Raw genomic sequence first — 27588 nt, 5'->3', positions numbered from 1 at the left:
TGATTTTATGTCCTGTTTTTTCTTATTGTCTGTACAGTGTCCTTGGGTGGCATGAAAGGCGCTTTTAAATAAAATGCATTATTATTATTATTATTAAACTGCATCTGCGCGATGCATTTTGGGAAGTTCAATACGACTAACTTGTGTACAAGCATGTTGTATTTACACCGCGATGAACACACGCTAACAAGTCACAAAGGGGGTGTGGGGGGGAAAGGCACTCTTTTTCATCCGGGGAATAGCGCGACCTCACGGGGGCGAAGTTAGCGGGCCGTGCACCGCTCTGATCGGACTGCCGTAGTCGGCCGCACCGCATCTGCTACGATGTGTGTCCGCCGCTCCACGAAGCTCCGCCGGGGAAGTGAGCCGTTCACCGGATGATGGACAGGAACTACCCGAGCTCCAGCTTTGCGGACGCGCTGGCTCCGGCAGCACAGCCCGCAGCTTCTTGGGCCTATGGCCGCGGCTCGGCTACCATCAAGCCGAGGTAGGTGATGGATGGAGGGAGGCGGGGAGGGTGGGTCACCTTACCAAGGAAATGTCGGTGATGGAGGGCCTAGCTGTGCTCTTGAGGGAGTACAATGTATTGAATGGCGTCTTGGCGAAAAACAGAACAACATTAATTAAAAGAATTCAAACATCGTGTACCAACTTTTGGCTAAGTTGTGAGCGGGTTTCTTATTGGTTATGAATGCGTTCTACAGTGCTAGTTTATACTAGCACCGCGTCTACTCTTTGTGCTTGCGGGCAGTTTTTGGTAAAATATTTTTATTTGGTATACATATGTTGTGCGGTATCCTAAATTTCTGTGGTATTGACCAACTATGTTTTTTTTCTCCACTCACAATTCAGCAACGTCTCTGAACAGTCACAACAATAAGAGCTTTAATTTAGCTTCAGTCCCTAAGGGAGCGATAGTGCGATGTGCCTTAAATTGACATACATCATTTACTTATGCATATAAAACAGTTAGTCGTATGTTACTTAAAACGTAATTACTGAAGCACAGTGGAGAAGCGAGCTGCCTAACACGCTAAAGTTAGCGAACTCATTTGCAACTTCGTCACCGGTAATAGGAACCATACTTGGTGACTTAAGTGTTGGTGGGTGTTGTAAATAACTCAGTTCTCCAGTGACACATTGGTGATTTGTTTCTATGCATCTCAAAAGAAACAAAGTGGGGAAAGTCATAATCATGAATTAAAGTAGACCAATAGGGCTGCCGCAGAACTTGGCTTAATGTACTCGTTGCCATTCAACTTTGATGCTGCAGTTGATAAGGTGATGAAATCCTCAGGAAGACAAAGTTACTCCCATCAGCAGGGGATACACAAACTGTTGGCTGTTGCATCTGATTAGATTATCTGTGAGGAAAGGTCAACTGAGATGGATACGTTTTAAGTGATCTATTTATATGAAAGGTATCTGCTTAAAACCCTCATGGCGGTAACTTTTTTTTTTAATATAAGATGGTGAGATGCTTGCGTCATACTTTGCAGTGCTGTACCAGAAAGAGACAACTCCCATGGAGACGAATGAGTTGATGAATAAGTCATCAAACTCGAGTGCCAAGAGGAATCTTGGACTAAAAACCACACCAGACCGTGGCGATTCTCTGATGAAAATGTTTGAACAATCGAGGCATAATACTGTATTTACACGATATGTTGAATGAAATTTGATCTTGTAGCAAACAGTACAGCACTGATCATTTTCAATATTTTTCATAATGCATATTTCTTTCTTTCAACTTCAGTGCTGTGTAAATAAAGATGTCTTTTAACTCTTGATTTTTCAGCAATTCCTGCACAGGGTGGAAACAGCTGTCATTTCATTGTGTTTTTTGTGCATTCAGTTCCAGTTATAGTGCAGCACAACTTGATGCAGGGCTCCTTCAGCGGCAGAGCTACACTTCAGTGCAGCAGCTCCCCACCTACACTACAGCACATCTTGCTGCCCCTACAGGTGATTGTGAAGCATTCTGTTTTGATATTGACTCTTCTCATGTGCTGGAATAGAGGTTAGAAATTCAATGAAACCTAAGAGGTAGCACACAATCCACTGTGTGTGTCTGGGACAAGACTCTCACAAGATTCTGTCAATGACATCATGCAAGATCACAGCTTGGCCTCTGAAATTTTGTGCAAACGTTTGCCTGTTTTCAGTTTTTTTTTTCTAAATTCTGAAGGATTTTGGAGGTTACACTTGATTGAGTTTTGAGAGTGCATTGTTATTTTCAAAATAAGTCATTAGCATTGTCCTAATTTCCCCTCATCTTTCTCTTGTTGACTTGCAGGAGCACTTGACACAAACATTAATACTTCGGAGAATTCAATCATGAGCTTCCTTTCAGCCATGGAGACAAGAAGTCCTGGTAGTGTCTCGCTAGTTCCTCCTTTTCGACCACCATCATGGACTGCAGGTGGAAACACATTTTCCCTTCTCAGAACGATGTTGTCATCCGTAATAAACTACGAGAGCAACAAATGTTATATTTGACCACAAATGTAAACGATTGCCTTCCGACTGCTGATACTATGAATGTGTGCGATGCAGGTACCAACTCCTCCAGCACAGAGCTATACCTGACTGGTGCTTTGCCTTCTACCGCCACATTTCCTTCTCCAGCTGCTTTGTCAAGCTATCAACACAGCAGTCCATATACTTCCAAGAGTTATTCCACCAACTCTTCCATGGCTCTCCAGGATCCAGCCCTCAGCACTTCCACCAATAGTCTATTGTCTCATCACGACTCCCTCCTGCAAGTCAAACCGAGCCAAACCGTGCTTCCAGCTGCCCTGGCTTTCAGCCTTTCTGGACCTGTTTTGGCCTCAACTCTGCCAGTCCAGTCCTCCACATACCGCTCAGCTCAGGAGTCAGCCCCCCACCTCCTACAACCACAGTTCAGCCTTCTGCCATCAGCCCTTCCTGCTCCTAATAGTGCCTCACAATCCTGTGGGACCACCGTTTTCTCAGGATCCGTCGAGAGAGCACTTCAGCGAGAATGTAGCGTGATCAAACACCACCAAAGGCCTTCTACGAGCCACATAGCCTCAGAGCAAATACCCAATACTGAGGACTCCTTACAGGGCTACTATGGCTCTGGTAGTGAGGGAGGCATATCCTACCGCCACGACCAACCCCGCGAGACCCCGGAATCTTGCAGCCCTTCCACAGAAAAAGATTCATCTCACAGGGTCAATGGTGCCCTGCAACACAAAGCGGACTCAGTCACTCAAAGCTATTCGTGCACCACAGTGCCGACAACGAAAGAGTATTCCTCCAAATTAGCTTCTGCGGCTAATGAGGAGAACCGCAGACTTCCTCAGAACCTAGCGTCACAGTCCCCTGAGAGTTTTTCCAACCCTGGGCAAAAGCAGAACTCTGTAATTGGCAACCAACTATCCAGCCTTATGTCCAGCACTCTGTCCCAAACCTATATCACAACGCATACCCAGTCGCAGCCCTCTAATTCTTCATCAGGCAATTTGTCCTCCCTTTACAAAACACTACCCTCCCTATCGAGCCTCTCCGAATCTGGGGCATCTGCGAGTCAGGCTCTTGTTTACTCTTCAAGTCCAGGGCTGAACCAAGGACGGTATGGTGTCCAGGCTCAGGGTTTGTGTCAGGGGACTCTCTCGGTGAGCTATCCCTCATCTCACTCTCAGACTGACCTAAATGTGACTTATACATCAGAATCACAGGAGCAGGCTTCAGTGACTCAGTCCCAGCGCTATGCCACAGTACAACCCATGAATCCCTCTTACCAACCCACCTGTGGACAGAATCTGTCCACCTCTGCACAGGACTACACTCTGATGCAAGGCTCTGTGGGGAATAAAACACTTCCCGTCACCATTTCCCAGCGGGCAACCGTGCAGACGAAGCAAATTTATGAGACTGTGTCTGCTGCCTACCCGCCAACTACCGAAACTTTGGGTAATGATATCAGCTCATCATTAAAGGACATCAAGCCAACATATGGCAAACCGACATTTGAAGAACTTCCTATCCAGGAGCTACAGGCTCTCCAACAAGCACCCATGGAGGGCTCAGTTGCAAACGGCACCACGGCAGCTCCCGACAATATCATCTACGTTGTTTCAAAAACGGACGACCTCCACAAAACGCAAGGCGTCATCAGAGACGCTTCGCATTCTCATGACCATCTTACACAGCTGAACACAGCACAACTAAGGGAACAAAGAATGAGCTCCCTAAGTCAACAGCACAGTCACCTCAGTTCTATCAATGGACAGGAAAATGCCAATCCAAAAACAACCAACTCCAGTATTATATCTTCACATGTACTTCTTAGCCCGGAACCACTTAAACAGCATCCAGTCCTCATCAAATCATCCGAGGCGCAACAACAAAACCAGCAGGACCACACCCACTTTATCAGTGTCCCGAGTGCTCAGGTTCTCTTGGAGCCGAATCAGATGATTTTTCTTCAGCAGCCCCTTGTGCACAATGCCCAGATGCCCTCAAAGGTCATATCAGTGCAGGGTCTTCAATCAGCCCAGGGCTTGGGCCCTCTTAATATCCAGTACCTTCAGATGGATCGAGAACTCCTGTGTCCCAACGTCACCGAAAGCCAAAGTCAGCAGGCCGCAGTCGTGTCCGAGCAGAGCTCAGGTTGCTCCGAATCTTCTAAAGACCACTACAGCCAGTCAGGTCTTCACCAGTCAAATGATGCTAAGAACCACTTTGCTCTTAACTCCCTTTGCTTCTCGGATTCCATGTTACTCGCCGACGAGAGAAATATTTTATCAAACGTCGACGATATCCTGGCTGCTACTGTGGCTGCTTGTGGCGTCACCCCGCAAGACTTTGTCAAAGGTACGTCCTCCACAGAGGTTCAAATGGTAGCGATGGCAAGTCCCGTTGATTCCAAGAATCCCTTTCAGACGGTTGGTATAACGCAAATGTCACCGAGTTTTTCGATAGCTCAGCAGAAGATCCTCACAGACACTAACTCTCACACCGTGGCCATGACACTAAATCGTGCACAGATCTCCACAGACCGCCAAGGACAGCCCGTTCACCACTGCAACAGTTCTGATCTCAGCGCAAATGGGGATGGCGAGAGCTCTGAAAACGACTATCCCTCAGCAGGACAGTTTTATGACCCCTCAGATTTCCACAGCAGTGTCAACATGGATGCAACGTGTATTAAAACTGAGAACAACACCACAGAGTGCCAAAACAGACAAGATTTACCCAAAAAGGATGTCGACTCGAAGGCTTTAACAAGGCCAGAGGGTTCTGGAGAGGATAATGGACCACTTAAACCAGCCAAGCGCATTGGGCAGGCAAAGGGGCCTAACTCCAAGGGCGGTGACCCCAGCCCATCTCCTTCTCAAAGTGTCTATGACGGTTGTCCACAGCAGGAAAGGATCAGGCAGAAGATTCGGGAAGTGGAAGCCAAGCAACCAGAGGTGAAAACTGGTTTCATTGGCTCTTTTTTGGACTTCATCAAATCTGGCCCCAAACAGCAGTACTCCCCAAGTCCTTCAAGAACCGTTAGCCGCTCCAAAAAGCCTGCGACCAAACCGCCACCGTTTGTTTTTCCTCCCAAAATTCAGAGTGCGCCAGCTTCTCTGAGTTCCCAGCCAAGTCAAGTCGTGAGCTCCCAGCAGAGACGTCTGGATGAAGAGCTGCAAAAGAACTTGGAGACATTGCCAACCTTTAGCTCCGATGAAGAAGAGCACACGGGAAGAAACCAGGCACTGAGGAACAGTATCAGCTCGGTGCTCTCTGCTCTTGATGAGCCTTCAGAACGGAAAGCCAAGCCAGGTATAGGAACGCTATGCATGTATTTGAATGGAGGCCATTTTAGCTACTCGAAAGTCCTCTGTTCACCATGGCCATACTAAATCTATGGAAAAATATTATACATCAATCAAACATATTATTATAGTATTTGTTGTGAGCATTTGTGGGTTAAATGTTTCGGGGGGGTTTATAGCCGCTCCTCTGAGGTGTAAAATAGTTTTTAGAATCGCATAGTGGGCTGGATGCTGTGTGGAGTTTGTATGTTCTTCTCGTGCCTGTGTGGTTTTTCTCCGGGTACTCCGGTTTCATCCCACATTCCAAAAACATGCACGGTGGGTTAATTGAACAATCGAAATTGTCCCTAGGTGTGATTGTGAGTGCGAATGGTTGTTTGTCTTCGTATGTGCTGCGATTGGATGCCAACCAGTTTGAAAACAACTGGGATAGGCTCCAGCATACCCGCAACCCTCGTGAGGTAAAGCGGATTGGAAAATGGACGGATGGATGCGTGGATTGATCGGGGGCTGGATCAAATGTTCCTTCCGCCCTCAGGTCCTCACCTAAACTAAAGACGGACTTTTGAAAACCTTTATTTCAATGACCAAAGGAATGTCTTATTTAATCTTCCTGCAGATAACCACGACCCCAGTATGGCGCCAAAACCTGTCCCTGTTCCCACAGGGCCACTCAGCATCACAGACAGCCGCTTGCCACTCCTAACCACGGCTTCTCGAACGTCAACCACAGACACCACAGTAACGACATCTACGATCAAGCAGGAGCCTACCGCAACACCGCCCGGCCAGCTCGCTGTTCAGTTAGTAAGCGTGGCAATCGAGGGACTGACGGATGAGGAGCTGTCGGACAGTGGAGGGGAAGGAATGTATCGGGAAAGAGACGAGTTTGTTGTGAGGAATGAGGATATTGAGACCTTGAAGGTATACAAATAATTGCAAATGAATCAGTGTTCCAGAAAGTACATTTGAATGCTACATAAGTGAATGCCCCAATTTCAAGAAATACCGTCTTTGACTTCTCTCAGTCTTTGAATAAATGCTGGATGTATGGTGTGATGTCACCAGGGGACAATGCGTGCAGGAAGTGAGCCTCCCGCCATCTGGAAAGTCCAGAAGGCTTTGCTGCAGAAATTTGTGCCTGAGTTAAGAGAAGGCAAGCGCGTCTTCTCTGCTACTAACAGTGTGAGTTAGCATGCATTCCTCAAATAAGCGTCACATAAAATAAACACCATCTGTCATTGTCTTAGATTCGTATTTCTTGACCAACTCTATATTGATGACTAAAATGCAAAATCTGATTTCTTTTTTTTTTTTAACCAGGCAAATTTTTTTTAGATAATTTCCTCACTTTTTTCCACATGTGTATTGTACTGAATGTCAATTGGGTATTATTGTGCTCATCTTCGACTACACTTCTAGTTGAGTCTAATTCAACATGTTTTGTTTTCTTTGTGTAGTATCTTGGATACTTTGGTGATGCTAAAACGATGTACCAAAGGGTCTATGTGAAGTTTCTGGACACTGTTAACAAAAGGGAATATGTTCGAGTGTGCAGTCGGAAGCCACGCTGCAAGCCCATGAACTCACTAAGGTGTGTTGATACTGCCAACTTTGGAGGGTTGAGGTTAGTTTCTGGCATGTCGGATGCGTGATGTCATCCTTTTTTCTGCTTCGCAGGGGCATTCAAGTGAAGACTTTGCTGGGCTTGACGGCCGGCACCGTCCCGTCATCTCCAAGCCAAAAGCCTCGTCCCAAATTACTCAAGCCAAGGGCCGAGCCCCCACCCAAGAAGAGGAGAAAATGGAAGGAGGTGTTGTCACCCGTTGCCTCGGGATCATCCGCAGAAGAAGATGGTAAAGAATTATTTTAATTGTTCTCAGATTGGGAGGTTGAATCAGGATAGGACTGAGGTCCAAATTTGTTTCTTGCTTCCTTGTCTTGCTCTCGTAGAGTTAAACCCCCCTGTGGCTTTTGCTTCACGACTTCTCAACACACGAACTATGAAGGAGACTTTCAGGAGCTTTGTGGAGCTACTCATCAGCGTTGCCCTCAACGAAGATGTGATGACAGAACTTGAGCGAACCAGTGGTAAATTACCAAAAGACTCTTTTCAGCTCATAATAGGAACAGAGATGGTTTCCCTCCGGGGGTCTAATATCGCCTGTTCTGTCACGGCCACAGATGAGCTGCTGTTGCCACATCTGAGAAGGATAGAGGGCTTAATCTGTGATAACAGGAAACGTTTGCTTCACAAACTGCACATTGAGCAAGTCTTCAAGGTGGGTTGGTTCGATTGTTGCCGTCTGGTGATACAGAGAAGCAGCACCTCGTCGCTGCCAGGCTGTTTGCAGCAATACACTGAGAGCAGCTCCAAATTTAACTTGCCTGAAAATTGTAAAAATACATACAAAACTATATCGAAAAAATCTGTGATATAGTGGTGGCACGAATGACGAACTGCAATATAGCAGAATATCTTAATGTGATCACATCTTCTGTCTTTAGACAGCACTGGATAGATTTCCAGAAATTTCGGTGGTCACAGAGCTGAAAAACGATGGGGAAATTCCCGCCTTCAAAGTGCAACTTGGTGGGATGGCTTACAACAAGAAGACCATGAAGCCTGACAAGATGTCGAAAGAAGTGCCACAAGTAGGAGACTTATATTTATTTAGTTAATAGAGAATAAAGAGTAAGCGTGAAGGGAGTGGACAGTATTGTTGTTTCTTTTGGCCAAAATATCATTTACAACAACAAAAACTGAAATCAGTCAAACGTGGTTCATTATATCTGGTCAAATTGTGCTTTTACTAGGGTCCAAAGACAGTCGGATGTCATCTTTTTGGCAAACATTGAATTTGAACAGATGACTTGCAAAGAAGTTGCTGCATTGGTAGTGTAATGGAGTTATCAAGGTTGGGAAAAACTACCTGTTCCCCCATTATTTGCGGTGGATACGTATCAAGCCCTGCTGCAAACGATGAAAATCAGCCTATATATTCCACAAAATGGTGGTAAAGCATTACTTGTGTCGAAATGAAACGGACTTTATCAGAGTCCCTTGTCACCAGGATGCTACAAAATGGTGTCAAATCACTAAATATGTCTAAATTAAGCTCAATTCAGTTAAACATAGTTCCACTTCCCTGGCAGCATGATGGCGCTAAAGTAATACTGTATTTTTGAGACTAAAAGTCGTTCCAGAGTGTAGGTCATACAAGTCAAAAAATCAGACTGAATTTCCAAATGCACACCGTTTTTCTTTTTAGCTTAAAATTCCTTACCTGAACTACAATTTCATTCGGCATTTTGGCCACAGGTAGAATCTTGGTCGGTTATCGCACCCTTTGGTGCAATCTTTGTTGTGGAGTAAGGAAGCTGCATGCTAAACTAGCAGTACGTCACACGTTAGTTGCCACGACTATGACTACTTCTTCCATTTTCTTCCTACTTTCTTTGGTGCATCACCACCACTATCTTTCCACTGGCAAAGCAAGTCAACAAACACATTTAAGTCAGATGGATTTTGGGTACCAGTCCGAGCTCTAATTTAAATATATCACCGGCGTCGGGCCGAATCCTCAGAGCTCCAAAATCATCACTTCTCAGGATACCCCATAAATGGCATGGTTGTTCAATCAGCAACAGAGCAACACAAAAACAAAATTTTTCAGCAAACAACGGAGGAAAGGGACCACTAAAAGGTTAATATCAAACCGGGAATATAGGAGATACACGAGAATAGGACTACCCCCCCATGTCTCTGTCCTCAGCTTCTTTTGGCGCTCTTGTATATGGCTGCGCTTTTAAAATCTGTCCAGCAGATGGTGCAATCCGCACATCATTTACCACATAATGTCTTTTTGCTTGTGTAGGAGTACACAGTGGAGCAACAGAAAACCCAGTGGTTCTCGTTGTACCACTCTCTCCAGCACTACAAGTACCACACATACCTCATGTGTAAGGATGAGGTGAGATGCTTGTTACTGCAGTCGATCATTGCTTTATTGCGGCCCTTCATTATCATCACGGTATCTGTTCTCTAGATCGCCACCCAGCGGGTGCAGGCGGGTGAGCTGGGGCAGGAGGAAACCGTGCAGAAGTGCCTGTGGAATGGAGCTTGGCTGGAGGGGCTCTTTGATCGTTTTGTGGAGCTGATAAATCAAGTGCAGCAGGTCTGCCGATGAACAGCCTCAGATTCCAAAAACACTCATAAACTTGATTACTTGCCCTTAAACTACAAAAGGATCCTAGCAATATCGTGCCAATGAGGCAAAGATGTATGTTACACACGCCTATGGAACTGAGGCCTTAATATGAAGACTAATACAAACTAGTCTTCGCCTCCTTTTTGTTGACAGAAAGCACCAAGAGACGACAAGGGCTTTTGTTTTGGGAACTTTCTCCTCAATTAGCTCCTCCCAGTCTGTGTTTGTTACCTACCACAGACACTTTTTTTTTTTTATTGGTCACGATTATAGATTTATAGTTTCTATTTTTTTAGCCAGATTATTATTGACACTAGATAGAAATTACATGGCTGACAGATCTAACAAGCTTTTGTCATGTGTTTCGATAAGTAGGTTCAAATACAGACAAGCTTATTGATTGTAATACAAAATATATATATATTTAACCTTAGTTATATACTGTTTGTAAAACATCCCCTTTTTAAGTGTGCCAACTCACATGGTTATTCATGATATATAGTGTACATTTTGTATAAAAAAAATAATAAAGCAGGTGGAAGTATTGCTAACAAAATACTGTATCTACTATTCAGTTCAACATTTTGCTTATAAGAGTCATTTTTATGAATATTGTTTTTCTGAGGGTAAAGTACAGCTGTCTTTATACTCCTTTGCATAGCTCAGATTTTAATGATGAATAGATTTCTATTTTTCACAGAAGTAAATATTATTATTCTCTACTTTTTTCATCGTTTACCGACAACGGGCAATTTTTAAGGTCACTTTCATGCTCTCAAATATTCTTGGTCTTCCCAAGATCCTGATTGTTAATAAAGTGCCACATGTATGACTTTTATTTTCTGTGTGGAAATTGTTGCCATACGGTAGTCTAAACCACCATTCTTGGTAAACAAGCATTTAGGGATATAATTTAAAGATGCAGAGGGGTGAAGGAACATGACGTGAAAGTGCACCGAGAACATCTCAAAATAACCAGAATTTACATGCCCAACTGTTTTTTTTTGTTTTTGACACTCGTGCCACATTGTGGTTCGATCAAACGTTCCGCAATAAGCACAAGAGTGATCAGAGTTTTTCCCTTGCAGTGAAAATAAGTGCCGATTGCCAGATGTGTGGGTGTGAGTTGCTGACTAACTTGTTCGTGATTGTCAAATTCAGTCCAGGTTGTTTGCGGCGCATGGTGTGCGGCTGGCTTCAGAAAATTACAGTTTGTGGACTAAATGTCTACTCCATCCATCCATGCATGCATCCATTTTTAACACCGCTTATCCTGAACGGGGTAACATGGGATTTGCTGCAGCCTATCCCAGCTGACTTTGGGCGGAAAGCAGACTACACCTTGGCCAGGCACATATAGAGACGAACAACCACCCATACCTGCATCCACACATTCACTGAGTGGGGAACCGATCCCACGCCGCCCGCTCACAAGTCAGGCGAGTGTAGAACTACACCACCAGCAATTTAAATGTGTCCTCCTTTAACCCCTGGAGGACCCACGGGGTCAAATTTGGCCCCTATAAATTCTGCTACTCGAGTGCTACCCTTAAATCCCAAAGGGTCAAATTTTGCCCTAATCCTAAATTAGGATTAAAGCATTGAATATTTGAAAAAACATATTTTGGTGTTCAGTGAACATATACCAGTCATTTAATGTATAATTCATAATTTTCCAAAGAAGAGAAGGGTTCTCCAGGGTTAAAATCCTGATTTGAATGCACTGAATTCCAATTCATTGTTTTCGTGTTTGTGACCCAGAACGGAGAGACATTCCGCAGCAACCTGGACTGGGATTCAAAGGGATGATACACTTGAATGCGTTGAAGAGAGTAGGTTGCTGCTTGCTCTGTAAACAATCAGTTTTGTATGCAGAGTAAAAACAGACCCAATTACATGTACATTAAATGTTTTATTCTTCTTTGAAGTGTGGTTGTTATTGAGAAACACTGATGAACCAACGCCGTCCAACATGATGCTCTCCCTTAGTGTTCTCATGATCAAACTATTCACTGTTGAATAAAACATGACCATCAGAGGGCTGCCATAACGCAAAATGACTGTCAGCTCTTTGAGAAACAAACGCGCATCTGTGCTTGATGTGAGGAGAGCCTCTGTCCTCCGGCGGGAGGCGGACAGCAGCCAACCAGTCCGCCATTCCGCTACTGGTCCAACTGGTTGAGACAGATGCTGGACTTCTGCTGTCTACACAAATTGTAATGAGCTGCTTTGTTCCCAAAGTGGGAGAAGCGAGGGGTCGGGGGTCCCTATAGAGACGATGTGAAAAGGACCGTCTGGGAAAAGACGTCATCAGCTTAGTTATGTTCCACTGACATGTTCATTGCGTTTTAAAGGTCGGATTCAGGAGTTCGAACGTGCATTTCTGTTGCCAAACTCACCTGATGCAAAGGATCTGAACTGATCACTTTGTGCTGCATACTGTATCTGCCACGATTCTCATTTTCCATTCTACAGTACGTGTTCATTTTTTTGTGTCATCATTTTATGTCCATGAGCCAAAATATGTCACAATAAATGATTCTGTTGTGTCATAAAAAATCAGACATGTGCACCAATCAAACAAAAATAACAATATATACATTAGCTATGGGACAATCAAAAACACAGATATGATTGTGAAATATCATTTTTTTCAAGAATATGTATTTTCTTTGTTTTATGTACCACAGATGTGTCTGCACCAGAATAAAAGGCCTGATGTTAGGAGTATAAAGTTTTCAAAATTCACTTGAAGTGACTTTTTTTCATCGTTCATCTTTGACCGAATTATTATATATTTTTTCGGGTTTTTTTTGGGGAGTTATCTCTGCTATATTTGAAGACAACCCATTGAAGTCTATCATCCTTTTGAACACAGACACTTACCCTCTTACAACTTTGTTCTCGTTAAACAATATACAATACTGTACATCTTTATTCATATAAGATTAAGACTTTGGCTTTGACAAACGATGTCTTTGTTAATGTAAATATAAAAAAATAATAATACAGCATTGTTCTCACAACATTACAAACTGATGACCTTTTGATCATGAAAATAGGCAACCTTTTATAGCATTTAGAAGAACATTTAAGTACGTTGAATTATGCTTAATTGGCGTTCCGGTAATGAGCAGGGAAATGTGCTGCCCTTCAGCTGATGTGTGGTACACAGTCGTATTGTACGGCACGTACAACTTAGATTTATTATTGTTATTTATTCATTCTTCACTGACGGACTGAGAGAAATCACAGGGCTCTGGTGAGTCTTGTGGTTGAAGTTACCATTTTTGGTTCCTTGCATGAGTTTCCGAGTACACAATGTAGCCTATATCTTATAGCTGCGGGGACTGCGTCGGGTTGATTTGCATTTGAAGGATAACAAAGACAAAAGAGTTATGGGTTCTGTTTGCAGGCAATGAAACAAGAGGTCATTAACGACGATGTATTATTCATATTAACCAGACTGCCTTCTTGTGTTTGGATGAAACGATTTTCCCTTCAGCTTTTTTGGCAGGCTCACAAAATACAGGTATGTGGGAGTTCTTGGGGAAAGTTGTAAAACCTGTTTTGCTTTAAACCACTTAGCCTCCCGCTCGCAAAGGCAGAGTTACATTTCCTTTCAGGTGTGAATGTGACATGTGGACGGAGAGAAGCGCCTTATCAAACTCATCACGGGAAAGAAGGTGAGTCGGAAATTTAAATATCCTAAACCTGATACACGTAGTTCTGTAAGTCATATTTCAGCGTTTTGGGAGGGAAAAGTACGACAGACACTAAGTGTGCGCTTGCTTTAATTCAACCTTTGTGGATTAAATTATTGTGACCTGGATTACAGGCAAACAACATCGGACAACAGTAGATGGACTCCTCATGTCTGTTTCTGACTTTTGCTTGTGGCTGATCCCAGATCAGATTTACCAGCCTTTATATGGCATCCATTTCTTAAAGTGGTTTTGAAACGATTTATGTCAATTATCACCAAAACGGTAGCCTTCTTAGATCATGTACCACTATCACGACCAACATTAAAATATCGTTACAACATGTACCGAAATAATAGTTTAAAAACAAACAGCTAACCTAACTCTGTACGTAGTTGCAGCCTGTCGTGGTGTGCAACTGCAATGATTACACTGAGGGCTGTTTGCAATATTTTGGTAAAATAGTCACCCAAATATTAGACACACCTGTTGAGGTAAGGGTACGCATTATGCACCCTTCTTTAACAGTGTAAAAATTGCATAATTACTTTTGCAAAGGTAATTTTTTTCGGATACAGCTCTCGTACCAATTGGAGTTTATTTCATTGTTCAGCTGTACCTAATGAAATGCCCGGCGAGTGTAAATTTAACCACATCCAGTACTTTACTTGTTTGAATGTGTGTTTTTTGTTTGAATAAAGGGTGTTCGTATTTAGGTTCTTTTTTTATCGTTTATATGTAAATAATTAATCTGTAAATAAAGGCCAACGAACCTTTTATCGCAATTTCATAACTGAGGGAGGAGGGGCTTCGATGAAAGAGTTACTTACGACGCATTCTGCCATGACGCAAGGTGCTGATTGGCTCATGACTACTCAATAAGGAGGAGGAGACATTTTGGGGGTATGGGTTCGCATGCGGGATTTCCCGTCACTTTTGTTGAGAGCGAGAAAGAGGAGGGATGGTGGTGTGAATGGCTTCTGTCACTGGCGTAAACTGCAGGTAAACGCTCGGCATTATAATTTTAAAACATTGTCTCTTTCTTCTCGCTGTCTCTTTCTCTTTCCCTGCCTGATCTAAAATGTCATTTTTCGTGCTCACCTGAGTTTGGTTGACTCCTTTTATATCAAAGGCGTGCGTCAGTTTGCAACCGTTTTACCTGAAGTTAAAATTGCTTGTTGCTACTCTAAATGCTACGCTCTTGTAAATATACAGTATATAAATATATATTTTTTGAAAATTATAAAAAAAAATACATACCATTGTTCAAATCAGAGGACCGGGTTGGCATGTATTTACTAATTCTTGTTAATTCTTCAATTTTATACAGATTGACATGCTTTGTGGCAGTGGTTGATGGCCAGTAAGAGTTTTAAATCTGAAAGATATTAGACATTAAGTTGAGCTTTTTTGAAGGGTTATTGGCTCCTTGGCATGTGACAGACTCGACATTTGGAGGTTTTCAAGATATTAGCCGTTGTTTTGTTGTGTTTTACGTGCAAACATTTGAGACGAACGCTGTATCGTGACAGTGAACCCACCTTATCTTAATGCTAACAGCATTATAAAACGCCACAGACGGTGTAATAGCATCTTTGTTGTTGTTATGATGATGATGATGATGATGATGATGATTATTAGTAGTAGTAGTATTATTACACTCACAGTGAAGCACACATGTAGACAGGCAATACTACAATACTTGTAGGCATGTATTATTTATCCTCTGCAAAGAATGAAACTATTACTTCAGTTCATTCCAGTTATGACCATTGTCTGAAACAACAAACAACCCCCCCCCCCCCCCTAAACCTATTTTAGCTAATGAGACAAGATGAACGTCATGGCGTTATTTGGGTATTGTAATGCAGTAATTTAAATTGACCTATGCTTCTGTTGTGTGACTCATTATTAGCATGGGGTATTTAGGGTTAGAAAAAACCCCACACTTACACAGGTGACACAAGGTAAAAATGCCTTGACACAACGGTTCCTGTTGCGAGGATTCAAATGTCAGCGGGCCAATGGCAGCGAGTCCACAGTTTGCCTCCGCAGCTTAATCTCACTTGTTCTTGCATGCTAAAGGAATGAAGATTATCTGCACACCAACTGTTAATGGCTTGATGCCATGTGATCGCTGTGCGGCTTGCTTGAGGTCCTACTCGACTATTTACTGCAGTTATGATGATGATGATGATGATGATAAGGCTGGTGCTGCGATATTCACTTGGGGGGAAAAACCTCTTGTGTTGATGACATTTGTCTCCCTCTGCAATTATTTACCTTCAGTGCTGTGGGCAAACACTGCTGCACTCTTTCTCTCTACCTGCCATCACAACAACAATCATCTCAACTGGCTGGCTCTGGGTCCGACATGAAGTCTTTTTGGGTGTCGACCACCATGAGCGACGTTGTGTGTCCCTGTGCATTCATGATATAATGTAGTTTTAGTGATTGTTTCAAATTCTGCACGTTTATACTTTACAAATGCATTCATGGCTAGGACTTTGAACTCTAACATCACTAAAGTCAACACCTTGCCACTGCGCACATTAATATTAATACTTCAAAGAGGAGATCAATTCCAATATTAATACAATATTTACTTAGCACTGCCATTCCAACAGTTCACACCATCATTTATTGATTAGTTAAATAGTGAAACTGACTGTTTTCTTGTGAAGACATATTTTGATGGGCTGCCTTCGAAACAAACAAAAACAAATCAATAAAAATAATACTCGCCATTAGCTTTGCCTAGTCTTATGTTGTATTCCGACGTGTTACGACGGTAACAACACAGTGCAGTAAAATGTCTTGGTTTTGAGCACAGCCGGGTTCCTTGGATTGTTTCGACCCACACATGACCCCGTCCTCACCACCCTTCCTCTTCCTATGCCTTTTTTTCTTTTTTAGTCTTCAACAAGGGTTAATGGAAATTGATCAGATCCGGATTTATGCATTCTTTAGTAATCCAGGGAATCCTGAGGATTATCCAGATGGCCCTAATTTCTAATTGAAAGGATTTTCATCTGATAACGTCAGTAATAGTTTTCTTCTGTAGTTTGCGTTAGCTGTTACTGTATATACAGCTTCTCTATATTGCATGCATGAATGTTTGCTCGTATGGTTTGATATGGTTTGGTATGGAATGGTATCGGCTTCTGGTTTTACGTCCAAAATGGAATAAAAATCACCCAAATCTTGCAGGACAAAAGTCATTCACTCGGTGTCCAGTAAACCGTTGGTCAGGGATGCAATGTATTGTATGAGGTTAACCATGGGCACCTCCGGTATTAGAAGTGCCAATATGAACAGAGTGATTTAATATGTGATTGTATTATTCTGATTATTTTATGTGTTGTGTACAGCACTTTTGTTACCGCTGTTGCGAAAGTGCTATATTAAAAAAGTTCAGCTTAGTTGAGCTGAGAATCCAAGTGGTATTGTAACGGCAAAACGTTGCATACAGCTTTTCTGATGGGTCTCACTAAATCATGCACGTGTACCTGATTTTGTGCCTCTTTGGTGAATCGTACAGTGTTGCCTGGAAATATGAGTTTGATTCGTTCCATTACCTCGCTTAGAAAAAACATACAGTAATGACATCGTTTAGTACAATATGAGGAATCACACTTTTTGCCATATTTTTTGCTTAAATTCAACAGACATTGTACTGCTCCTTCTTGCAACTGAGTCAGTAAGCTGCATTATTATTATTTTTTGCAGAGGATAAAGAACATATGCAAGTGAGAATTATTACATCGTGCTGCTACACCTTTGTTTTTAGATATCAGTTGCTTGGATGCCACTTGTCAATCCGGTCTATAGTGTTTTGCATTGTTTGCTAAATGGACTTTATTGAGGCAAAAATATGTGGTCGTTTGAGATACACAACGTACAGTTCTCTGTGTTTTATGTTTAGTTTGATACTAAACTACAACAGTTTAAAGAATTGTTCACCATGACTCAAGTGCCACCTTCTGGCACTCCTATCGCAAATATTTGCTTTTAAGCCAAGCAAAAAAAAAGAAAAAAAGAAGAAAAAAAAACAAAACGACAAATGATGACTGATCTTGAAAAAGTCATAAAACGCTTCAGTTGCATCTCAAAGCACCACTACAAATGCTAATCTGTTATGATTTACATAAAACATCAAGAAGAATCATCAGCTGTCTTCATAAAAAAATAGTACATTGATACCGGCAAAAAGATGCCGCACTTCGACTGTAGTTTTGTCCGAGGTTCTACATTAACTCTAGCAGGTCTGCCTGCATGCAGTTGCTCTCCAAACTGCTTTCTTGTTGTTGTCACAGATGGGTCGCAATCATGTCAGGTTGTGTTTTCATAACACAGAGCGGAGCTGCAACCGTGAGGGACAGTGATGTATAGCCCCAGTCTGCTTGACTACGCTCCCCCCCCCGAACCCCGTTTCATAACATTTGCTCAACTGGCTTAAGATGCTCCCTGTTGTGACCTGAAAGCTATTCTGACATCTCATGTGGGTACACTCTGCTTTCTTGCGATGACCGACACAACTGTTTAGGACAATTGACTTCAAAGCTCAAGTAGGAGGGTTGTTAGACCATCTTACCCATTTTTTTTTCTTACAACATATAGTGTCGTTGCATTTCCGCAACATGCATGACAGGCTTGGTGTGAGTGTGAGCGCGGATGGTTGTTCGTCTCTGTGTGCCCTGCGATTGGCTGGCAACCGGTTCAGGGTGTCCCCTGCCTACTGCCCAAAAATGGCTGGGAAAATGGATGGATGGAATACATAGTGGATTGTTTTTAGAAAACATTTATGAATGCATTTCTTCCCCATTAAAAAAAATACTTTCCTTCCTTAATATTTTATGCTAAAATTTATTCGATTAATCATTTCATCCCTTATTGCCTTGACTCAATAGAGGTTGTGAAACACTAACCAACATGGCGGAGCTCGCCACACTTAAGCCTGTTGATCATTTCTGCAGGACAGCGGCTTACTGTATGCCAGGAACAGAAAAATGGCTTATTTACTGCCATCGCCACATAGTCACTCAAACCAGTTACAGTAAGTGTTTGCTGTTCCATACCAAACTGTGGTGAGCTCAACTACACACGCTCTGTTTGAACTGCGGTGCAGTCTGGTGCATGTGTTAGCAGCAAGGAAGACCACCCACATTTTGGAATACAATATGAGGACATCTCTTGGAAGGGAGGCTTAACAGTATGAACATTGTTTCTTCATCCTTGGAGAACCACATTGTTGTTGTTTTTTTTTTTTTTATGACAATGAACTCTCTGAGCTCAACATAATTCATTCCAGGAGGCTGTTCATATTTCATCCAATTTTAAATACTGTACTTATCATGTTTTCCATTTCAGCATCGTTATCTTTCATGTATCTGACCCGACAAAATAGCCCGGAAAAAGCTGTACCTTTGACGCTGATTAATATACTTTTCTTGCGCTGCATTGAATGTGAATCTGTTATTTGAAGTGAGCCGTTTTAACATTGAGCACTGTGCATAATGTAACACTGATTAAACCAAATATTAAATGTACCGGTACTTTTTAGGAATAAAACTTCGGGCTCGATTTTGATGAATTCCTGCGCCTAGTATGTCACTGGATTTTAATGTGAGTCATTACTGCAATATTTGGGGATGTGGAAGGCTACTTGATTTAAAAAAAAAATGCATTCCAATGAAATGCATGTATCTCCAATTTTGTCACTTTTTTATTTCTTGCTTGCTGAAAAAAAAACTTTAAAAAACATTCTCAGTGATTCTGATGAATGAAATGAAAGCTCAAAATTTGGAGATACTGGTACATGCTTCCCATCGGACAAAGCGGTATTAGAGAAGCAGGAATACACTTAGCTAAGATTTTAACACACCTGTGTTCCGTCCCTCAGAGCAAGGCATGGCTGGGAAGCCATTCCGGGCCACCCAAATCTGGAGCAGCATCATCTCCAACCTCCACACCCACGTGGAGGTCAAGCGTCGGCGCCACAATCTCAAGTCCTACGAGGACTGCTTTCTTGGCTCCGAGGCCGTGGACACCGTGTTGACGCACATTACCTTGAATCGCTTCTTTGGTGACGATGCAGTCCCTCGCCAGAAAGCTGTGCGACTTTGTCAAGCCCTGATGGACTCGAAGGTCTTTGAGCCGGTGGGCGTGAAAGTGTTTGGCAAGGAAAAGAAGCGGGCCACTTTTGAGGACAGTAGCTGTAGTTTGTACAGGTTCCCGAGCCCGCAGACGGGTTTGTCAACGCTGAACAATACCAAGTCTAACTCCACGGTAACCATAGAGAGCGGCTATGACTCTCCAGGCATAAAAAGGAACAAGAACAGCTATAATCCACTGTCTGAAAGGTAATAAAATATTATTATACATTATAATTTACTGTAAATATCATATGCTATTGGCAGATTTTGTGCTCATCTAACATAAAACTGTTGCTTTGGTGCCATCTTGTGGTGTGTTAGCATCAGGCCCGATGTGAAGTAAGGGGAAAAGCTCCAATTCAACAGGCCATAGCCCTGTCTAATGGAAAAGTAGCGCTTTCTTTGAACAAGCTACTTTTTTTTTTCAGGGTTTCAACTAGGCTTAACTTCATGATCTGGTTGCTGATCATTACATCAATTAGCTGGCTGAGGATTAAAATATTACAGTGTTAGACCACTGAAAACTACAAGCCCAACCATTAGTTTCAATACACCAAGTACTTTATATAATCTCCCTATAAATGTTGCGTGTGGTGAAATGATATTTTTAATGATGCTTTAAGTTCCGAAGTACAAAAAAAATGTCGATCAGAAACGGTTTAGAGCAGATACATATAATTTGTCTGATTGTCATGAAATAACAGCAATCCAAACATTGCGACGGGAATCACCTTCCCTGATTAAGTGCCACGATATCCCCCTCCAGACAAGAGATGCCGACCTACTTCACTCACTCTCCCGTAAGACGAGGCGGATCAGTGGAGGACGTGCTGAGAAATCTCAACCTAAACTCGACCATCACGCCTCAGATGATCAACTTGGGCCTCTCACGGGAGCGTAAGTAGCCGTCAGAGCGATGCATGGTATAAAAGCTCACAAATACTTCAGTCACCTTCCAATCGCTCTCCACCGCAGTGGTCGCAGAGGTGTGGCACCAGCAGGCCGTGTGCAGGCTCCTGCAGTTGATTGAGCTCCCGCTGCTGGAGAACTTGCTGGGGTGCAAGTGCGCCTCGCGGTCTTCATTGCTCACGGTAGACAGCGACTCAGACTTGTTGTTGTCAGCAGGCTACTTGGACAGAGAAGTGCTCAAGGCCTTCACTGAGGCACAGTAAGTGGCGGTTCTTAAGTGAAAACCTATGGGAATTGTTTTGGGTCTTTTTTTTTTTTTTACACGACCCTCAGCATTTTGAAGACTGAGAATCTTGACTTTGAGAAAGAAATTGCTTTAACCCTTCCAGGGACAGCGGTTACTACAGTGGACAGCTGATCATGTTATCAGGTTACACGGTCCACAAAATTGTTTAATCGTTTGAACGGCGCAACAATGTTGCAAATTACACAGCCGATCAAAAAAATACACCAGCTTTCACAAAACAAAACAGTTTTGATTGATCAGTGCAAACGGGCTCTCAAAATAGCTACGCTCATTTCCTCTCATGGCAATCGACTTCTTCCTTGACAATCACACCATGTTTTTGTGGCTCAATAAAATAATAATAATAATAAGCTGTCCCAGAAGGGTTAAATAGTGAATCACAGCAAAGTTAGTGGCTGAACACTGCACACAACGCGACAGTTCTGGTTCAGCCACGTTGCTCGGTATCTGGTGGGCCCAACAACATGAGTTTATCATTGGCAAATTGTAGTTTCATATAATGAGGTTTGCCAACCTCTCAAACAAGATGTAGCATTTTTTTTCCGACAAGTACAACATTGTCCACAAGGACTAGATTCAATACAACTGTGTCAGAAATCTTCCTTTTCAAATAGTTATTGCACTATTTGTAATAGATCGGCTATGTTATAAGCTACACAAGAGGGTGAAAATGATATCGCATAGATCTTCAAATCTCCTGCTGACATCACTTGGCTGTATTTGTTTCAAATCCCGACTGCTTCCTCAGGGCAGATGAATGGATGTCTGGTGCCGTAGACTGTCTGGACTTCCTCCCCGATAATCAAGTGGTGGAGGTCAGCAAAGGTCTGGCGGGATGCGCCAATGACCTATTCGAATGTAAGAGGCTGCTCTACGAAGTCCTGGCGAAGCATTACGCTCGAGTCGAGCAGCCGCCACTCCTCAGCAACCACTTGTTCGACATCTACTCTGGCATTTCGGAGCTTCTTGGTGAGACTTATTTCATTTTATTGTTGGTAGTGCAGACTTTCCATGCCCACCTGCAAAAGGTGAAAAAAATAAATGAAATATAGAGATACCAGTTTTCTCCTCCCACGTGCTTAAAACTCAAGTGTGTTAAAATACAGCAGTAATTATGCTCATATAATTGTCCAAATAAGATGTAAAGCTTGCTTGTGTCACGCTATTTGTCACTCTCAGTTGATGTGTCCTGTAAAAACGATACATAAAAGAGAATAACATTTTTAAACACCAAAATGTTCAACCAAACCTTACAATTGAAATTGCGTTCGCTTAACGCTAACATACAACAGGACCCGCTACCTTGAAATTTGACAGGTATCAGCCACGATACCACATCCTGGTATCGATACTCGCCCATCACTTGTAAAAACCAATTAAAGCAATCGCTTTAAAATCAGTGACATAACTCAATGTGTACGCTTCTCTCCTGAGGTTCCGCTTCCTTCTGCTTTGTGTCATCGCTGTTTGTGTGCCGTGTGTCCTCAGTAAACGGTAAACTGGAGCAAGCTCTGGAGGCACTGCAGCTCAGCCTGAAGCTGCAGGACTCTCGATGCAGGGAGGAGCTGCGGCGGCTGCTCAGGTTCATGGCCATTGCCGCTAACGCACAGGACATCAAACTCCACAAAGAGGTGTGTGCCTACAGTAACATAGCTATGTTTGCGAGGGGAAGCCAGTGTAGCTGCTAGGCTGGACATCATTATTTATTATTTAGTTGAAACATTTTTTTTTACCCTGTAAAATACAGTAAATGTGTTCACAGAATGAATTGAAACATTTTCCCCCTGTAAAATACAGTAAATGTGTTCACAGAATGAATTAAATGTGTAACTTAAGACATTTTATTTCAACTGAACATACAGTACAATAAATAAGATACTTAAAAAGAATCTATTTGATAAAATTACCGAATGAAAGATTTGATTATTTTCTTTCAACATTAAAAAAAAAAAAGTTTCTATCTTATTCCATTTTTTTTACTAATCAGCAATAGAACTCGGGTTGGTTTCACCCATTTCAGAAAAGGGCAGAAAACCAACTTTTAGTGAAAAATATATTTTATGCACAATAAGAGTGAATGTTATGCCAGTATTTCTTGCTTTATTGGCTACTCAAACATCTGAACAGTTCTTCTATAAAATACCAGCAGCAGCAATGAAAATGCGCTTTTGATGGCAAAATAATGATGACAAAACTATTTACACGCTATTGAGTAGTAGTAGTAGTAGTAATAATTAGTAGTGTGTGCGTGTTGATGTGTGGCCGTGTATGCATGTACCTGTATGTACAGTACGTACATCACGTCATAGCCTCTACTTCTAAATTCAAACAATGTCTCTCACCTTTTCTCTCTTTTGTGACAGTCTTTGTGGTAGATTTAAGGTGGCAAATTGTGATCGATCACAAGCAGCTTGCAACGGTTGGATTTCAAATATTCGCCATATGTTCATGAGCTTGTGCATTGTCTTGATCTGCGTGATCTCATCCAAAAGAGACCGAATGATGCCATCTGCTTTTTAAAAAAATATATTTAAGGAACATAGTTACCATTCTTTGCGCCTGTGTGTCCCGCAGATCGAGAACCGAATGGCAGTGAAGAGGTCATTCTCCAGCGCCATCGTGTACAGCCGAAGACTCTCCAAAGGCAAAGTGGACCTGATGGTTCTTTTTATGATGGACAACCATTGCGATCTATTCAATGTGAGTGTTGTGCATTACATTAGAAGAGCTCACATACGGCTGGGGGCGGCTGCACGCTGTTTGCGAGTTTCATCTCTTATGCACATCAGGAACAGCTTAAAACTAATTGCATGTCTCTTCCCCCCAAAAAAACAAAAACAAGATGGGCTTCCCAACAGGAAGGAGGTAATAAACAGGGACGTTATGTAAGAGATATGCAGCGGAAGGAAAGATAATCATGAGGCTTTTGTTTGTGCTTTTTCAATGTGTTTTATTCTCCCATCCCGTATCTTTTCAATGATCTTTTCAACTCACTGGTCAAAACATTAGGTACACCGGCACCTTCTCATGGCATCCGATGGCAGAGAGATAAATTTATGAAGATGATCTTCAGTTTTGACTGATACTGTCAGAGGCGTATTAACAATTAGTTGTGGTTCTACTTTGTACTGTACTGATAATAGCTTCCGTCTCACGGCAAACATGTTTTTAAACGTTATCTCTGAAATAATTAAATGTCGACGTGGTTTTACACTAAGCATTTTATAATAAATATGTAAAACTGAATATTTTAGTGTAATAATACAAATTGGTGGCATACAATATGCGCATAAACAACAAATACATTCAGCATGCATGGAGTAAAAATGCCAGTTATTTCCGAGAAAAAATACTTAAGTATACCGTATTTTCCGCACTAAAAGGCGCACCTGAAAAACCCTAGTGCGCCTTTTAGTGTGGAAAATATGCTAAGTAAAAAAGTATGATGCATTAAAACTACTCTGGCAGGTATAAGTTAGCCCACAAATGACTGAAGTAAATGTAATGGGGTAACATACATAAGGACATCCAGGTACATAATAGTCAAAAAATAAACACATTTGCTGGAGTTTCTTTGTTACAATTTACAAATGCATATCATATTTTTTATTGCCATCAGGTTCCTGTTTCACTACACAAGATGGTCAGCGACAGATTGAAGAATATCGTTCGAGGGAAGGATGCAGATATGATAACCGGTGTGCAGATCTTACTTCATTGTATCATAGCACTGATTTGACTTCATCTCAACAAAAATGATTCCTCTTATTTCTCATATTATTGTTGTATTTCATTCCCCTCTGTAAATTCAGGGTCGACGTATTGCACAAGACAGAGCGCAAAGGATTATTCAGAAAACCGAGAGACACACACTAAAGAGGAATTACGGGCGTTGCTACGGACAATCCATGAGAACCCCAACATGCCCAACAAGGAAAAGAGACGTCTGCTGGCCCAGTTCTACAAAGGCCACCCGGACATTTTTGTGCAATATTTTGGGAATAAGTTATCAAGCATGAACATGTTGCTCCAGTAAAACTTATGACGGGTGTAATTTAATGCACGGGGTGGTTGTAAATGTGAACATATGTGGCCTTTGTGTAAATAGTGACTGTGAATGTGGATTTGCGAGGAGTAAGCTGTGATTTATATGCACATACCATAATTTCCCGACTATTGAGTGAACCAAGGTTATTATAGTAAAAGAAACTGCAAGAACTAAAAGTAAAATTGAATTACAATTTTCCGGAATTAAATAAAACAAAAATGCTTAAAAAAAAAACTAATTGGAACTATATCTTATATTTGCAAAAGTAACTGAAAGTGAGTAAAATGAAAGCAAACATGTTTTTTGTTTTCATCTTGGTGAATTAATATCATATATGAGCTTTGAGTATGAGTATATTTTAGATGTCTTTATTTTGATATTGCTGTATGTCCATACAAAAAAAGGCAGGTCAAACAATTGTTGGAATATTGGCATTTACTTTACACAATACTTTGTGGATTTTGTTTGAATCTTGCATCCAAGAAAAACTAAAATACCAAAACTAAACTAAAACGAAGCATTTTTTGGGGGAAAAAATGCTCTTAAAATAAATAACAGAATTTTTAAACACTATAATGAAAAATCCAAAGGTATAACTGTACAATCCTGGAGCGCACCTGAACTTATATGTTGCACCCACTAAATGTATAGAGAGATGAGAACTTTTACACTTACCCATTGTCCAATGTCGTGTTTGTATAAAAGTGGGTTGCACAGATAGCGAGAAGGACTTTCCAAAGCAAGTCTTGCTGATGGTCGATGCATATCGGGGACTTTTTGTAACATCGCATGAGAAGGTTTGGTGTCACATCAGGCTGCACCCCGTTCAATCGTGGGCTATATACAGTATCCCAGCAATGTCGCTGCTCCCTGATGTGAGGTCAACGCTTCTGCGAAATGGGACACCGCCAAGGGCGGGTGCAAATATTGGCGTAATGAAGCTGGTTAGCCCGTATAAATCCATAAATTAGCTGCATCGTTATTTAAGATGCACGGTTCAAAGCAGGTGAAAAAAGTAGCGGTTTATAGTCGGGAAATTACAGTAATTTATGCCCCAAAAGTGGTACGATTAGCAGTTAACCCAAAATGCGTCTGGAAGAATATGCATCAGAGGTCAAACAAAGGTGTTGAGAATGTCTTTAGCTAAGTAAGCAATTAAAATGTTATGCTTGTTTGTTAACTTATTGAAATTTTTTTATGCCATCACAGATGTGTGTTAGCCATAGAACAGAAAATTAAAATTACTGTGAAATAGGAAAGGTAGGTCAGTCCAGCATGAGCAATACAACCATAAGTAATGGGTGCGTAGTTTCTTTTATAAATTGTTATGGCTTGTGTATGTTATTTTATATATACACAGAGAGAGAGACATGTTACTGTAAAACTTAAATATCACTTGACGAATTAAATATTATTGTTGGCCCCAGAACAAATTCATTTGCTTTACATTATTTCCTATGGGATACTTTGTTTTGAAACCAGAACAAACTGCAGGTCAATCAGCATACCAGAACCAACTGTGTTCAATTGGGGAGGTTCCCATGTCTTATTTATGTATTGGGACATGAAGAAGAAATGAAGGGAGGAAATGAAGAAGGAAATTAAGAGATGATTCAAGCTTTTCAGTTATAACAACTTTTTCGTTGCAGCTCATCCTAAAGCTGTTTGTTTAGGATTAAGGCCTCGGCTTCATCGCTCTTCCAAAGCATCCTCATCCAAGTACGCTTTAATTGACCTTGCTTTGTGCACTGGGAAATAAAGTAGGAAGCTTTGATAGGTCCAGCATGTTTAAGTAAGATTCAACCAGAACTAATATAATCTGAGTTTGAGGTATTAACCAATAGGTGTGCTCCAATACTTATTTTTTAGCGAATGTTAGTTACTCTTCCAGTCAAGTATGTATGAGTGTACTTTGTGAGAAAAGACCGAGTCTTCCAAATAAACAATGTGATGCAGACCAGCTGTGTCTGAGAAAGCCTCCTGACGCAAATTTGAAAGTCTAATGTTGCGGTGTTGTGAATAGTCGGCGAGATTCATGGGAATCATTCCCCCGTGGGCATTTCAGCGGCAAAAAGCCTCGCTTCAGTCACGTCAATGAAGTTGTGTTTCATATGGGGCTCCTTAATGAGATCCGTTTACTGAAGAAACGGCTGCTTTGTTACTAGGTGAAAAAAGCTTTGCCGCTGTAAGCACAAACTATCAAATATTTTGATGGCATGATTGCACATAAGTGTTTATCATAGTCTATCAGGCAACATTGTAACCTAGAACCTGTAGAATTATTAGAAATATTAATCCTTTAGCTGGGACTCATATAATAGAAACTGAATGGAATGATGCTTTTTAAACAGTGGTTTGTTCAATTTACCATGGCCATTAGAATGATGTAAAATACTGCCCTCTTGTGGGCACGGTGAGCATGAAACCTCTGAATGGTAGTTTGTATTGGAAAACGATTGTCC

At 41.8% G+C, this 27588-nt stretch overlaps 2 protein-coding genes across 5 annotated transcripts; both read left to right on the top strand.

Moving 5' to 3' along the window:
• Positions 1-239: 239 nt before the first annotated feature.
• qser1 (glutamine and serine rich 1) lies at positions 240-11930 on the top strand. 3 transcript variants are annotated; one of them, XM_086107094.1, is made up of 14 exons: positions 240-487; positions 1856-1965; positions 2297-2422; positions 2557-5441; positions 5589-5799; positions 6412-6716; positions 6861-6977; positions 7253-7386; positions 7473-7648; positions 7746-7883; positions 7977-8074; positions 8301-8447; positions 9671-9766; positions 9842-11930. In XM_086107094.1, the coding sequence occupies exons 1-14, from the start codon at positions 378-380 to the stop codon at positions 9980-9982; spliced, it is 4794 nt and encodes a 1597-aa protein (XP_085963220.1). In that variant the 5' UTR covers positions 240-377; the 3' UTR covers positions 9983-11930. The 3 variants fall into 3 exon arrangements, with proteins under 3 accessions (XP_085963220.1, XP_085963218.1, XP_085963217.1); XM_086107092.1 differs by having other exon boundaries at positions 2557-5799; positions 6460-6716; XM_086107091.1 differs by having other exon boundaries at positions 2557-5799.
• Positions 11931-13606: 1676 nt separating this feature from the next.
• depdc7a (DEP domain containing 7, paralog a) lies at positions 13607-27086 on the top strand. 2 transcript variants are annotated; one of them, XM_086107759.1, is made up of 9 exons: positions 13607-13689; positions 19610-20069; positions 20629-20759; positions 20838-21030; positions 21827-22047; positions 22567-22709; positions 23653-23778; positions 24698-24776; positions 24891-27086. In XM_086107759.1, the coding sequence occupies exons 2-9, from the start codon at positions 19618-19620 to the stop codon at positions 25112-25114; spliced, it is 1569 nt and encodes a 522-aa protein (XP_085963885.1). In that variant the 5' UTR covers positions 13607-13689; positions 19610-19617; the 3' UTR covers positions 25115-27086. The 2 variants fall into 2 exon arrangements, with proteins under 2 accessions (XP_085963885.1, XP_085963886.1); XM_086107760.1 differs by lacking the exon at positions 13607-13689 and adding an exon at positions 14653-14709.
• The last annotated feature ends 502 nt before the right edge of the window (positions 27087-27588 follow it).

Source organism: Hippocampus guttulatus, chromosome 3, assembly GCF_054856545.1.
Source record: "Hippocampus guttulatus isolate MCC_2025c chromosome 3, RoL_Hgut_1.0, whole genome shotgun sequence".
Classification (NCBI taxonomy): Eukaryota; Metazoa; Chordata; class Actinopteri; order Syngnathiformes; family Syngnathidae; genus Hippocampus; species Hippocampus guttulatus.
This window is presented reverse-complemented; position numbering and strand designations above follow the sequence as displayed.

Bases quoted from the DNA above. Each gene is read 5' to 3' on its own strand.
- qser1 (XM_086107091.1), top strand. From the start codon at position 378: ATGATGGACAGGAACTACCCGAGCTCCAGCTTTGCGGACGCGCTGGCT. The intron at 488-1,855 runs GTAGGTGATGGA...TTGTGCATTCAG, and splicing joins TCGGCTACCATCAAGCCGAG to TTCCAGTTATAGTGCAGCAC. The intron at 7,387-7,472 runs GTGTGTTGATAC...TCTGCTTCGCAG, and splicing joins AAGCCCATGAACTCACTAAG to GGGCATTCAAGTGAAGACTT.
- depdc7a (XM_086107759.1), top strand. From the start codon at position 19,618: ATGGCTGGGAAGCCATTCCGGGCCACCCAAATCTGGAGCAGCATCATC. The intron at 20,070-20,628 runs GTAATAAAATAT...ATCCCCCTCCAG, and splicing joins TATAATCCACTGTCTGAAAG to ACAAGAGATGCCGACCTACT. The intron at 23,779-24,697 runs GTGAGTGTTGTG...TATTGCCATCAG, and splicing joins ACCATTGCGATCTATTCAAT to GTTCCTGTTTCACTACACAA.